Source organism: Gopherus flavomarginatus, chromosome 1 (assembly GCF_025201925.1).
Source record: "Gopherus flavomarginatus isolate rGopFla2 chromosome 1, rGopFla2.mat.asm, whole genome shotgun sequence".
Taxonomy (NCBI): Eukaryota; Metazoa; Chordata; order Testudines; family Testudinidae; genus Gopherus; species Gopherus flavomarginatus.
This window is the reverse complement of record NC_066617.1, coordinates 207470351-207485505: the sequence shown is the minus strand read 5'-3', so window position 1 is coordinate 207485505 and position 15155 is coordinate 207470351. Positions and strand designations below refer to the sequence as shown.

Below are 15155 nucleotides of genomic sequence, written 5' to 3'. Positions count from 1 at the left end.
TATTGCTTTGCATAAGCTAAGATAAGAACATAAGAATGGCCACACTGTGTCAGACCAATGGTCCATCTAGCCCAGTATCCTGTCTTCTGACAGTGGCTAATGCCAGATGCTGCAGAGGGAACGAACAGAACAGGGCAATTGTGGAGCGATCCATCCCTTGTTGTCCAGTCTCAGCTTCTGGCAGTCAGAGGCTATGGACACTCAGAGCATAGGGTTGTGTCCCTGATCATCTTGGCTAATACCCATTAATGGACCTGTCCTCCATTAACTTATCTAGTTCTTTTTGGAACCGAACTATACATTTGCCCTTCATATCATCCCCAGGCAACGATTTCCACAGGTTGACTGTATGTTGTGAGAAGCACTTCCTTATGTCTGCTGCCAAGTAATTTTATTGGGTGACCTCTGGTTCGTGCTATATAAAAAGTACAGCAGGAAAACATTGCAGCTAACATTTTCAAACCTGCTCACGTAGAGTAATGCTCCAAAATCCATATTTATGCACAAGCTGGTCAGGAATTTTTCCACAACATTTTTTTTTAATTTTGGTCAGAAAATACTGATTTGTCCCAGCTGAAACTTGGTGCAACAATATACTGGGTTCAGCAAAACTTTCTGAAGTACAGGGTAGAGTTTCTGGTCAAAAAGAGACACTCGTTCCAGAATAGCTAATCGGGTATGTCTGCACTTCGACCTGCAGGTGTAAATTCTAGCTTGAGGAGACAGACCCAAGCTAGCTCTAATCAAGCTAGCACACTGAAAATAGACTGTAGCTGTGGTGGCAGGAGCAGCAGGCAAGACTAGCCACCCCATGTGCATGCCCAGCATTTCAAACAGGATCATATTCACGGCATCTAAGCCCCTGCCTCTACTGCCACATCTGCACCCTATTTTAGCATTTTGGTTTTCAGACATTCAGCTTTTTAACAACAAAAAAAAAATCAAAATTTTCCATTGAGACTGTTTTCACAAAAAAATTAGTTTTCCATCTAAAACCAGTTTTGACAGAAAATTTTCAACAAATTTTCAATTTCAACAAATTATAAGAAAAGGACATATAAGCAAGAAAGTGAATGAATGACCAGTTAACTGAGTATTCTAATACTTCTGCTGTCTATGCTCTGGTGGATTTTTTGTTTTTGTTTATAGTTTTGTTTTTGGATTTTTTTTTCTACTCAACAAAACTACACTGTCCATTCACAAAGATGGGTGCACATTTTATGCAATGGTTATGAAACGGAGTGTGGAGTGCTTCCATCGAGACAACTATTTGCCTTTTTCTTTCTTAACCACTAAAATATAATTGTGATATTTCCTACTTAACTGGGACAAATGTTCTGCATTCCCATGAAGAAATCCAGATTTTTTAAACTCCAACCAGCTTCCCCCCCACCCTCCCCCATGGTAAAATATGAAGTCTTACAGTCATTTAAAGAGCAAAAAACCGTAGAAGTATTGAGACTATGATGCCACACTGTCAGCTAATGCATTTTTTATAAGATGTGACTTTTTAAAGAAATGTCTTCTGCCACCCAACAGAACAGAGTTATTTAGGAAACCAAGAAAAATAACTGGTCTATTATATATCAGAAAGCATGGTTCTACTCCCACCTGAGGTCTTATGCATGAACTAGCCCTGATTCTGCATCTCTTTTGCATACTTCTGCTGAAATCAGTGAGGATTTGATGTGTGAGGGCTTAGTGATTAGGCTATGTATATTTGTCTTTACTACTTCTTATTAGCTAAAGGTCCACATTGAAACAGTAAAAGAGGAGGCAACCACTCTCTTAGAAAATCTGTTGTTACTGGGGGAATTGAAGTATATTCTTGTCCTAAGAAAAGATTCCTGTCTGAAGCTTTGTCTCCTTTTTTTGGAAACCAAATGCAGTGGAAAATAAACAAAGCATCTGAAAATCAAATCCTGTTACTCTAGGAAATCTGATTATAGACTTCAGTATGGTGTGCTGATGGTAGTGGGAGAGCTTGTTTGGGTAGTCTGCTGGGATGTGTGTGTGTGTGTGTGTGTGTTAGTTTTTGTACATGGACCCTAAGTGGTAGTTGTAAATTTTACAATAATTTCATATGCACCCAAAGCATTATATGGGAACATTTTTACAAAATTAAATAAAAAGTAGGTGAACAAATTTCAGCATCTATGTAAGTGGAAACATAACAAACATTTCTGTTCCTAATAGACTTTCTCACCAAGTTAACAATGCTTATTTTATTTTCTACTATATTTAATGCTACAATCTACTGAAATGGAAAGATCTGTCAGTCAGAGTGCAGGAATCTTGTATGGTGACTCAGAACTATAGTGTACAATACATTTCCTGGGCACATTTTTTAACACTGAATACCAAACACTTGTTTCAATAGCCATTCAGTGTAGAAATTCCTACATTCTGATTCACTGCTGCCTTCAGAGGTCATCTATGCACCCACAACAGATGTGGCTGCCTCAACGTCTTGATTTATCCAGACAAAACTTCCAAATCTAAATTAGGCTTCAAAAATATTTCACCATTAGCTATTTTAGTAAAATAGTCTGGAATTCTTTTTAACTCATTGGTGATTATATCCTGGAAAATAAACAACTTGGCCCGAAATTTGTTTAACATAGTAAAGCGTTGTTGCCTTATGAACAGTGACTCCCTCAATTTATGACCTAAAAATAGAGTGGTGTTCATTTAAAGAAAATGTTGACTTTCTGTGCAGTTCAAGGTGCTTGAGGAACAGAATTTATTTGCATTTCCACATATATTCTTAACATATAATATTTCCTATCTCGTTCAGGCTCCAAAGAAGCACTTGCAAAATGGAATTATTCGTGGATACCAGATAGGCTACCGGGAGTACAGTGCAGGGGGCAATTTCCAGTTCAACATCATCAGTATTGACACCACTGGAGATAGTGAAGTTTATACCCTGGATAACCTGAAAAAATTCACTCAGTATGGCATGGTAGTACAGGCATGTAACCGGGCTGGAATAGGACCTTCTTCTCAGGAAATCATCACCACTACCCTAGAGGATGGTAGGTCCTAGGCAAGCAAATATCATATATACCATTGCACACATTTTATGATTTCTTTATCAGGCCTTTTATTCTCCCTGATGGATATGTTGACCTAATTGTATCTACTGCCTGATTAGTGTTCATTATATAGTAGATAAGAGAATGGTTACACTGGGAAACAATAGTAATATTATAGACAGGTGGGAGGGAACAAATCAGCCTGCATGTTGTGTACAAATTTCAAATTGCTAGCTATGCAATATAGTTCAGTTTAAGAAATATGACTGTTCTGATTTAATAACGTGCAGTTGTGAGAGAACTTGATTGAGAACATAGCCTTCTTTAGAAACACCCTTGTTTTGATAATGACTCATTTGCCAATTTCATGCTCTCAACATAGGATCATAGTGTTTGCTATCTCGTAAAGTAAAAATACTAAAACTGAAGTAACTATTTTTTTCAGATAAGTCTGCTGTGAAACCCAGAGCTATGCTTATGCAGTAACATAATTTTCCAGCCTAAAATGAGACATGAATTTTTCCAAGAATGTCCAAACTAATAAAAGCAAAGTCACTGGCATGTTCTGTATATTTCAGGCTGTCCACTGAGAAAAGCAATTCAGAATTACTTTTCTAAACTACACAGAAGAGCACTTCTCAAATAATGATAGAGAGTCCTCTAGTGGAAAAAAAGAGTTATTCTATATGCTATAGAGAGGAGTTTAATACCTTAAAACAGTATAAAAGTAAATTCTAAAACAAGCAACCAAGGAAGATATCAAAAGCTAGATTTTCTGCAGTTTAAATTGGCATAAATCCACTCAAGTCAATGCCAGTTTACACCCACCGAGAATCTGACCTTATGTATGTTGAACAGAGTAACACATTTGTACATTCTTGAGTGTTATGGATTTTGAGGCATATGCTTCAGAGAACACTGGTGTTTTACATTTACTGCAAATCCTGTTAGAACTAGACAGAGTACAGCATGATGGAAGACAATTCACTTAAACATGCATGTTTTTACCACTGCAACAGATGTAAAGTTTTTCTGCTATATCTGGCACATATGGGTTCTTTCTTGGCAACATTTTTGTAACATCACTGTGAGGTCATTATGGGAATTGGGGATAAGGTAAATCAAGAAAGCAGAATGATAGATTAACAAGTATTGCATTTGAAACAGAAATTATTAAATATAAATTTGTTAAAGCTGATTGAAAATTTGAAAATGTTCTAAATTTTTGTGAATTTTTTTCAAAAAACTGTAAATTTTGATTGAGAAAAAATCTCAAAGATATTCAGAAAATCAATTTTTCTGTATATTTCAATCAGCTCTAGAATTTCTTTTCCTTTTATTAGCAAGGGCAAATCCTAATGAAGAGCAAGTCAGTGAGGGTCCAAAGACATTTCTGGGGAGTGAACTGTATTTTCAAAAACAAACATGGCAGTAACCAAGCAGTTCCATCGGTAGCAAAGTGGAAACTCAGCTTAATATAATGGATTTTGCTTAAGTAATGAAAATTGAAATTGTAGTAGAAAGGGACTCTTCCAAGAAGTGGGTATGATTGTTATTTAATTCGTGTCTCCAGTGAATTGTGAAGAAAATATATATGTGCATTTTAAACATTCAGTTTCACATTGGTGACTGTAATCTCTTAAGAGTACAGTTTTACTTGTGCACAGAAGTTAGCTAGAGCTAAAATTGGTGAATGTCTCATTCCAGTACCCAGTTGCCCTCCAGGGAATGTCCAAGCCACTGCTACATCACCAGAAACTATCTCCATTTCCTGGTCTACACTTGCCAAAGAAGCCCTGAATGGGATTCTCCAGGGATTCAGAGTTATTTACTGGGCAAATCTCTTGGATGGAGGTAAGCAGCTTTAACCAATCCATCAGGTATGTGCCAATAGCAATGACAGGATAACAGGAAATTCATAGTGGTTAATATCATTTTGTCCTCCAGTATGAAAAGCATATTGGAAAACTTTACATTTTCTTTCATCATCATTTTACACAGAACATCATACATCTCTGTCTGAATTATTTTGTACAGAGCTTTGAGTAGTTGACAGGTTGTTACAAAACTATTTATGAACACAGACATGTTCAAAAGAGAATTTTGGCAAGTGTGGGAGTATCATCAGTTTCTCTTTACCTCCTCAGAGACGAAGCTACTGCCTTTCCTTTAAAGATTACTGTGCCAGTTTTAGCAGCATTATCAAAATACCTGTTATCTGATTATTCATCCAGGAAGAACAAAATTAAACACAGGAATCCTTGTTTAAATGCCACAACTGTTTCTAAAAATATATTTTTTTAAATACTCAAAGGTTTCTTGTTTTCAGAGGTGGGAAAAGAAACCTACCTGGCATTTCTTTTTCTTAAAGTCAACAGAATTATCTCTGAAATCATTTTGTATTATGGACTTGTCTTCAGTGATTGGCTTTTGAGGCCCACAACGCAGGGGATTTCTGTTTTGTCATTAGTAAATGGCTTGAAGTATTTCAACCATTTGGGTAAATAAACAAGTTGCAGTTTATCTGACAGTAGCACTTTTCATCTCCACGTGATTTGAAACAAAAATTACATAGTAAAGTGTCTGTGTACACTAAGTAGTGACGCTGTAAACATAACACCATCCTCCTCGATAGATCTGCTCCCAGTATTTATTTTTTTTTAGTTATATGCTGACAATGTGCTTTTGCCTCCACAATTAGGGTGAAGGAAGGAAACAGGTTTGGGGCAGCTTTTTATTTTCTCCCCCCCAACATGTATTTGAAGTGCTCAGATGTTTGGAAAGTTAACATAGATCCTATGGGAGGTGATCAAGTGTGCATGCATTTACCACATTCGGCATCTTATCATAATATCACCTCAATATTTGTTTCCTTTTTGTGGACTTTAGTGAACAATACATTTTAACTCTTTTTTTTTTTAACTCTTGCTAGCAGTGCAGAGCTGTCTCAGCTCTGGCAGAATGAGCTGGATTATATTCTGGTGTGTGTATCCATCAATAGGCTAGTTACCAGGGGGAGGGATAGCTCAGTGGTTTGAGCATTGGCCTGCTAAACCCCAGGTTATGAGTTCATTCCTTAAGGTGGCTACTTAGGGATCTGGAGCAAAATCAGTACCTGGTTCTGCTGGTGAAGGACCAATGACATAGGTATATCTCCACATATTACTGGATAAATTCATGGTGGTTAAGTCCATTAATGGCTATTGGTAAGGAATGGTGTCTGTAGTCTCTGTTTGCCAGAGGATGGAGATGGATGGCAGGAGAGAGATCACTCAATCATTGCCTGTTAGGTCCACTCCCTCTGGGGCACCTGGCATGGCTGCTGTTGGTATACAGGATACTGTGCTAGATGGACCTTTAGTCTGACCTGGTATGGCTGGTTCTTATGTACCATAATTAAATTCCAGTTGTCTTGCCAAATTCTATCCTATACTAGTTAAACTTGTTCAAACATGAGGTTGCACAGGTGTAAATGAGGGCAGAATGTAACACAGAGGCTCACTATTACTGGTGATAATGCTCAAGTAAGAAATCTTTTGAGCTACAGTGACTACTCTTTGGTGAATGAAAAATAAAGATGAGAAAATGTGCAGTCCTGATTCAAGACAAAGTAATATTTTTTCATTGACTTCAGTAGGCTTTGGATTAGGCCTTATACTGCTGGAAAGCTACATAACAGTATAGCCTACTATATCCCGCAAAACGCAGCTATTGGATCTGAAATTTTAACTTTGAATCTCCTTATCTTGTTAGATGTATTTTCTGCTCTAGTTGTTCTTTTAAAGCATTTTTGCACATGAATCATGTTTTCCAGCTTAATACGTTAAGGTTTATGTGATGAGCTCCATCTCTCCGTGCAAGTGAATTTGGTTTTACCACATTTAAATTTATCGTTAACTAATGCTTCTGACCATAGTGCACTTTAAAGTAGAGCTGGGCAAATTTTTTCAAACAAAAAGCGGTTTAACTTTACAAAAAATGGCCTTTTTTCAGACATGAAAACTGTTGTAGAAATTGTTGACTTTTTCTAATATTTTTATTTTGAGGGGAAAATATTGTATCATTATTATTAATTTTTAAATAGTAAGTATTTTAAGTACTGTTATAGAAATATTTTATTTACTGAAAAGCTGTTTCTCAGTAAGTGTAAAATTTCAATAACCATTTTGACAGTGGTTTTGATATTTTTGCTTAATTTCAATTTTAAAAAAGGCTAAATAAATTAAAAAGTTAAAAACAAGTTTGCTGTTAATCATGTGAAAAGGAACTGACATACAAATTTTAAATGTCATTTTTTCCATCTGATCTATTGTATAATAATGATCAGTGTGAACATTTAAGGTATCTCTTTAATAATCACAAAATATTCTTTCTCTTTCATTTAAATTAATGGAGATAAATGTATCTCCTAGAACTGGATGGGGCCTTAAAGGGTCATTGAGTCCAGCCCCCTGCCCTCACTAGCAGGACCAAGTACTGATTTTGCCCCATATCCCTAAGTGGCCCCCTCAAGGGTTGGGCTCACAACCTTGGGTTTAGCAGGCTAATGCTCAAACCACTGAGCTATCCCTTCCCCTATGAGTACATAGTCGTTAATCAGAAGATTCCCTTTTATTTTCATACAAATATAGACGTATGATTAAAAGAAGAATAGCATTGCCAATAACTTGGTTCACTTTTTGTTTCCTAGAGCTGGGAGAGATTAAAAATGTCACTACTACACAGCCCTCACTAGAGCTTGATGGCCTGGAAAAATATACCAACTACAGCATCCAGGTGTTGGCATTCACACGAGCTGGAGATGGAGTCAGGAGTGAACAAATTTTCACCCGCACTAAAGAGGATGGTAAGAACTATGAACTTCTCCATAGCCAGCTTGCCACATGACACTGCTTGTTTTGGCCCAGATTTTCAAAGCAATGTGTGTACAACACCCAGCGTGCATGCACAAACTAGGATTTGCATGCATAGCTCTTGAGTTGTGAGTACATGTTCAGTGCTGTGTGCACAGTTTAAAAAAAATTGGGCATTTCCATTTATTCATTTCTTTTATGGCCAAGTTAAGTATTGATGCCCCAGTTCAGGAAAACATCTAAGAATGTCATTAATTTTAAGTGTGTTCGTATTTTTTAAAAATGTAACAATAGTTTATTTAAAAACTTTGACATGTTCCTGTTTTTGAATTATCCTTGAGATAGACTTTCTAAATCAATAGAAGGTAGGAGCCTAACCTGCTTAGGCACTTTTGAAAATCCCACTAGGCATCTAGCTGCATCTTTGAGCACCTTAATACCCTTGAAAATCTGTTCTCCAAAGGTCAAGGATGTTTTGGCAGAGATAGGAATGTGAGACACAGAGCTAATGAATAGTATTAGTTCAATAATTTCTTCAGTGACATTTGTGATATTTTTTCAAATAAAGTAGTCAATGGTTTTTTTTCTTTATTATTCATCCAATTTATAGATAATGCATAAATATTAGTAAAATTCATATGGGAAGGGGATTTACAGAAGTGCGTAAGGGAGTGGGTGTCCCACTCCTACTGACTTTCATTCATTGAAGAATTCCATTAAGTTAATCAAACCAAATATTAAGGTCTTGGTTCTGAAATTTACTCCCATTTTAATGTCACTTTACACTGATGGAGTGGTGTCAAGGGGCCTCACAGCAAATTAGGATCAGGCTATTGCAGGGTGGCACTAGTCTTTTAAGAAGGAAGAGGCTATGTACCTGTGATTCATTAGCTGCCTCCTAACTGAGCCTTAAGAGGGCATTTCGGGGGAAGGCTGAAAGCAGGAGAGCAGCAAGTTGGATTTGCAGGCTGATCTTCGTAAACCAGTGAGTTAGGGCTGGAGAGCAGAGAACAAGAGAGGGTGTTACCCACTGACTTCGAAGTCAGAGAGTCAAAGCTACGGGCTGAAGGTAAGGGAGCAGTGTAGGGTTTATCTGCTGACATCTCTGTGGTGGAGAGCTGGAGCCAGGTGAGCAATGGAAAGGCCTATTTGCTGGCTTATGTGGGATATGAAAAGTTAACTGAACAGAAGGAGCAGTGGTGCCCTCCATCAGAGTGGCTGGGGGAAGGGTGTTCCTTCTGGGAAGAGTGGATTATATCCCAGTTGGAAGGTCTAGGGTAGCTGACTTGGTTAAAGGATGGAAGTGATCTGAAGAAGAGCCGAGGAGTGATGGCAGACACTGGAGTTTGATATGTGAGGTGTTGAGGAACTAGATGTCTTGGGGTTTTGAGGGACTATCTGCACTTGGGTGATAAATGGACTGTTTGAGGACTGTTGTTATGTGCTGTTTAAACTATGTTTTTGTAATAAACTGGTCCCAAGGAGAGACATTGTTAGGGAAGAGACTGTTATGGAGGTTTTGGGCTGCCTGAGAAGGTTAACTGAGGCAGTTGTGCCTGTTCCGTTACAGCCTGCTGCTAGAGGGCACTCCAGACAGAGCGACCCTATGAGACATGCCCTTAATGTGTATTTCTTTCCATCATTCACTCAGCTTTACTCAGGCTCTTTGTTCCCAGATTTGTTTTTATTTTCAATATTTACATAGTTCCTTTTATTACTTTGAACAAAGATGGATTAACCGCAAAAGAAGGAGCACGTCTTATGATTCATAAATGTAGTTCTACTTCCAGAGCTCAGTAGAAACAGATATGTTTTAACTCCTTTAGAGAGACAAGGTGGGTGAGGGAATATCTTTTACCTTTTATTTTTCAAGAGCTTATCTTTTATTGGACTAACTTGTTTTCATGAGAGACATTACTTCATCCTCCTTGTCTCTCTGATATTCTAGGATCAACACAGCTACAACACTGGAAACTCCTTTAGTTCATCAGCAGCAATTACTCTCTCTGAAACTGCCTTGAGATGCTGCTTCCCATTTTGTATGTCTTAGCCACACCCCAAAAGACAGTGAAATCCTTTCAAATCATTCTGTAAGACTATAGGTTTGGGCTTTCAGACCACGTAGAATCATAGAATCATAGGACTGGAAGGGACCTCGAGAGGTCATTTAGTCCAGTCCCCAGCGCTCATGGCAAGACTAAGTATTATCTAGACCCAGAGGTGAAAGTAAGCTGGTATGGTCCGGTACGGCATACCGGCAAGAGCCAGTACGCCGTGCTGGACTGCATCAACTTTTATAGCAGGGATTGAAAGGGCTCTGGGCTGCCCGCAGCTGCGGGCAGCCCAGAGCCCTTTAAATCCAACCATGGCTCTTGCAGCCGGGCTGGGGCCAGGATTTAAAGGGCTCAGAGCTCCCCGCGGCTGCGGGCAGCCCAGAGCCCTTTGAATCCTGGACGTGGCTCCGGCAGCCGGGCCTGGGCTGGGATTTAAAGGGCTCAAAGCTCCCCACGGCTGCGGGCAGCCCAGAGCCCTTTGAATCCTGGCCACAGCTCTAGTGGCCAGGCTGGGGCCAGGATTTAAAGGGTTCCGGGCTTCCCTCAGCGGCAGGAGCTCTGGGCCCTTTAAATCCCTGCCGCAGCCCCGCAAAGCTCAGGGTCCCCCCTGGCGGGCAGAGCCCCGGGCCCTTTAATTTGCCCCTGAGCCCCAGGGGACTCCCAGCCACCTCTGCAGCTGGGAGACCCTGGTTGATTTAAAGGCTCTGGGTCTCCCAGCCACAGCTGGTTCCCCAGGGCCTTTAAATCTTGAGAGGCCACACCTCTTCCAGATGAGACCACGCCCCCTCAGGACTCCAGCAGTACCGGTAAGTCCTGTAAATTACTTTCACCCCTGTCTCGACCATTCCTGACAGGTGTCTGTCTAACCTGCTCTTACAAATCTGCAATGATGGAGATTCCACAACCTCCCTAGGCAATTTATTCCAGTGCTTAACCACCCTGACAGTTAGGAAGTTTTTCCTAATGTCCAACCTAAACCTCCCTTGCTGCAATTTTAACCCATTGCTTCTTGTCCTCTCCTCAGAGGTTAAGAAAAACAATTTTTCTCCCTCCTCCTTGTAACAACCTTTTATGTACTTGAAAACTGTTATCATGTCCCCTCTCAGCCTTCTCCTCTCCAGACTAAACAAACTCAATTTTTTCAATCTTCCTTCATAGGTCATGTTTTCTAGACCTTTAATCATTTTTGTTGCTCTTCTCTGGACTTTGTCTAATTTGTCCACATCTTTCCTGAAATGTGGTGCCCAGAACTGGACACAATACTCCAGTTGAGGCCTAATCAGTGTGGATTAGAGCAGAAGAATTGCTTCCTGTGTCTTGCTTACAACACTCCTGCTAATACATCCCAGAATGACGTTCTTTTTTTTTTTTTTTTTTTGCAACAGCGTTACACTGTTGGCTCATGTTTAGCTTGTGGTCCGCTATGACCCCCAGACCCCTTTCCGCAGTACTCCTTCCTAGGCATTCATTTCCCATTTTGTATGTGTGCAACTGATTGTTCCTCCCTAAGTGCGGTACTTTGCATTTGTCGTTATTGAATTCCATCCTATTTACTCCAGACCATTTCTCCAGTTTGTCCAGATCATTTTGAATTTTAATCCTATCCTCCAAAGCACTTGCAACCCCTCCCAGCTTGGTATCATCTACGAACTTTATAAGTGTACTCTCTATGCCAATATCTAATCATTGATGAAGATATTGAACAGAACCAGACCCAGAACTGATCCCTGTGGGACTCCACTCGTTATGCCCTTTCAGCATGACTGTGAACCACTGATAACTACTCTCTGGGAACAGTTTTCCACTCAGTTTTGCACCTACCTTATAGTAGCTGTCTAGTTTGTATTTCCCTAGTTTGTTAATGAGAAGGTCATGTGAGGCAGTATCAAAAGCTTTACTCAAGTCAAGATATACCACCTCTACCACTCCCCCCCACCCCCCATCCACAAGGCTTGTTACCCTGTCAAAGAAAGCTGTCAGTTTGGTTTGACACCTTTTGTTCTTGACAAATCCATGCTGACTGTTACTTATCACCTTATTATTTTCTAGATGTTTGCAAATTGATTGCTTAATTATTTGCTCCATTATCCTTCCCGGTACAGAAATTAAGATGACTGGTCTGTAATTCCCCCGGTTGTCCTTATTTCCCTTTTTATAGATTGGCACGATATTTGCCCTTTTCCAATCTTCTGGAATCTCTCCCATTTTCCATGACTTTTCAAAGATAATTGGCAATGGTTCAGATATCTCCTCAGTCAGCTCCTTGAGTATTCAAGGATGTATTTCATCAGGCCCTGGTGTCTTGAAGACATCTAACTTGTCTAAGTAATTTTTAACTTATTCTTTCCCTATTTTAGCCTCTGACCCTACCTTATTTCACTGACATTCACCATGTTAGACATCCAATCACCACCAACCTTCTTGTTGTGGCTCTCCAAAATGCCATGAGCTTGAAGTTGCTATAGATGTGTCTCTCACTTCAAGAAATGTCTAAAAATAATTTTAAAATTGTAAAATACTGTAATATGTTCTCAAAGGACTTTTGCATTTGAGGTGACAGGAGAGCCAATGTTCCATTCCAGTGACCTAGCACTGAGGGATCAGCCCCCATGTCAAGAGTGGGGTACACTGCTCCAGGGGAGCTCAGGAAGAATTCTGTCTCAGGGAGGCAGAATTCCTCTCAGACCACAGAGGGAGAGCACCTGCTGCTATGTTCCTTCAGGGAGAGTAGAGCATACTAACAGATGTGTGCTGGCCAGTCTTATGATGGAGGGGCAGGGTCATGTCTCTTTCTTCTCCCTGTCTCCTTTTGGGTGTCTTGCTCCCCAGGATGCATAGAGTGAGCAGTCTCCACATTCTGAAAAGCTCAGAGGCAGTGATTGTATCTGGTTCAAAAGGGGGGTCCTTTAACCCTCCTCCTCCCTGAAAAACCACAGAGGCATTAAGCAGTATCTGTCCCTAAATCAGCAAGCCCAACTTTTTCAGATATTGCAAGAGTCAGCTCAATGGCCCTATTGTTTAATTCTTCAACAGGGAATCTCATTTAACATATGTAGATGTGTATATAGGTAATGTCACTATTTCATATCTTGCACCAGCTTCACTGCAGTTATTTTAATTCTGGTTCATGTCTTTGCTAGGACAGTGAGAGGGTTAAAACTAGAAATGGTCCAAATTGAAGCCTTGGAGCCAAACACCCCTGAACTTTGAGGAAGTTAGCATCTGAATGATGCTGCTGACTGCTCTTTCTAGAAACTCTGGTGGTAAATATGACATCTTCGGAAGAGTTCAGATCTGGAGAGGTCATATCTTCCACTTGTGATCGCTCATCTCTACTTAAATTGAGGACAGAGTATCCCAATCTTCAGTAATAAACTTATTCTTGACTGTCTTTACCTTACCATCAAGCCTCCTAGTTCTTTATTATTATCATTATTGGGTTATATCATGTCAGGATTTTTTTTTTACATCAGTATTAAGTTTTCCTTAAAACAATGGCCTGGTGTGTCCCATTATTATTGATAAAGGCACATTGTGGCCATTCATCGCTTAAATATGGGTTCCCAGCTCTGATATACATGTTCATAAATCTAGAATATCTTTAGCAGCCCTGAAATTGACAAAATATTTTCTTCCCAAGTAGCAAATGTAAATGGTAACCCAAGTGATAAGGAAATCAGGCTAGAGAAAATGAGTTGGGATTTGGATTTCTTATAATAATCAATACTGATTTTAGACACCAGAGGTCAGACATTGCTGCTATTGAGCTTAGGAAATGAGAGAGGTTCCAGCTGAGAACATGAAATGAGGCTTCCTTTTAAGGTGGCATCATTAATGTTTTTGCATAGCTTTTCTCCCCAGGAGCCTTCAGAAAAAAATAACTGTTCCTCTCAGAGATCCTTGTGGCACCATGAGAAGTGGAACAGAAACTTCCTATTTTAAGAATTCATTGCATTTTACCCTATCCTTTTCACTCTCAGTGGAGCCACTCATAAGCCAAGTGTCTTCTTCACCCGTGGATTTATTTTACTGATCATTAAAAATTAAAATAGATTTTCTAATTCTCTCTCTGCTTGGGTTTAAACTGCATTTTCACAAGCTATATTTGATGGCATGGGGATTGAATTATTTCCTTCATATTTCTTTATTGGAAATGATACATTCTAAAACCTTAATTAAAACAATGAATCTCTATTCTTTATTAGATAGACCCATTGAGCCAGATCCTCTGCTAATATAAATCAGCATAGCTCCATTGATTTCAATGGAATGACACCAATTTGCACAAGCTGAGAATCTGGGCTATTAACTCATTCAAGGCTCTCTTAAAAAGGGATACTTAGATGTGGGTACATACTGCCCAATTTGGCATTGTGGCAGCCTTAATATGCTATGCCTGATTTTGTATTATTGCACAGCTGCCATATGCAGCTTTTGGGACTCGGATGATCCAGAAGGATACATGTGTCTTTCTGTCTTGCTTTTCAAATGCACTCTTTTTTGTTTTAAAACATTCTGCTCATCTTGTCTAGAGGAAATACAAGTTTAGGCAGCAGTGCCCTTTTTTTCCACCCAAAAAAGTTGGGTGCCAGACATAATCGTTAGTGGCTTGGCTCTGTATACTGCAGAGTCAAAATCCTGTGTACAGAGCAAAGCTTTGCTCTCACAGGGGTGATAGAGCCTTCAAATGTACCATTCATGGCACTTTTGCCTCTCGGGTGTCTGGTACTATGAAGAAAAATAGTCAGCTACACACCTGCTGTGAGAGAGCTCCTGGAGCCACTCTGGATCCCCACGCTCCGCCATGAGTAAATTCTATTCCCTAAATCCTAGTCCTCTCAGTATAATTTTCCACCTTTCAACACATTTTCACGCAGCCACAGGGACAACACAAAGTGCTCCCTTTCCTACATGGCAGGAAACATGCTATCTCTATGCTGTTTTTAAGCTCCTATTGTCCAGGGAATGAGCTTGGGGTCTAATGTCTGACCACAAGGACAGCTTTAAGTGGTGTTCAGTGTTTTGGTGTTGAGTCTTTCTTTCCTCCCAGCTCACCTTTATTCTGGCTCACCCCTGGCAGTCACTGAAAAACAGTCCATAGTACATGCCATGTCTAGCTTGTCATTGTAAGGCATTAGAGGATGCAAAAAGCTTGTGAGAATGATGGAAATCTCAGGCTGCAACCAAAAGATCACCTTTGAATTCACCTT

General features: G+C 39.7%; 1 protein-coding gene across 3 annotated transcripts in view; it reads left to right on the top strand.

The window, feature by feature from the left end:
• DSCAM (DS cell adhesion molecule) overlaps positions 1 to 15155 on the top strand; it is a 680512-nt gene that overhangs the window by 561588 nt on the left and 103769 nt on the right. For all 3 annotated transcript variants that reach the window (XM_050933241.1, XM_050933240.1, XM_050933242.1), the window contains exons 17-19: positions 2798 to 3038; positions 4746 to 4892; positions 7729 to 7884. In XM_050933241.1, the coding sequence (XP_050789198.1) occupies positions 2798 to 3038; positions 4746 to 4892; positions 7729 to 7884 (544 nt within the window). The remainder of the gene's footprint in view (positions 1 to 2797; positions 3039 to 4745; positions 4893 to 7728; positions 7885 to 15155) is intronic.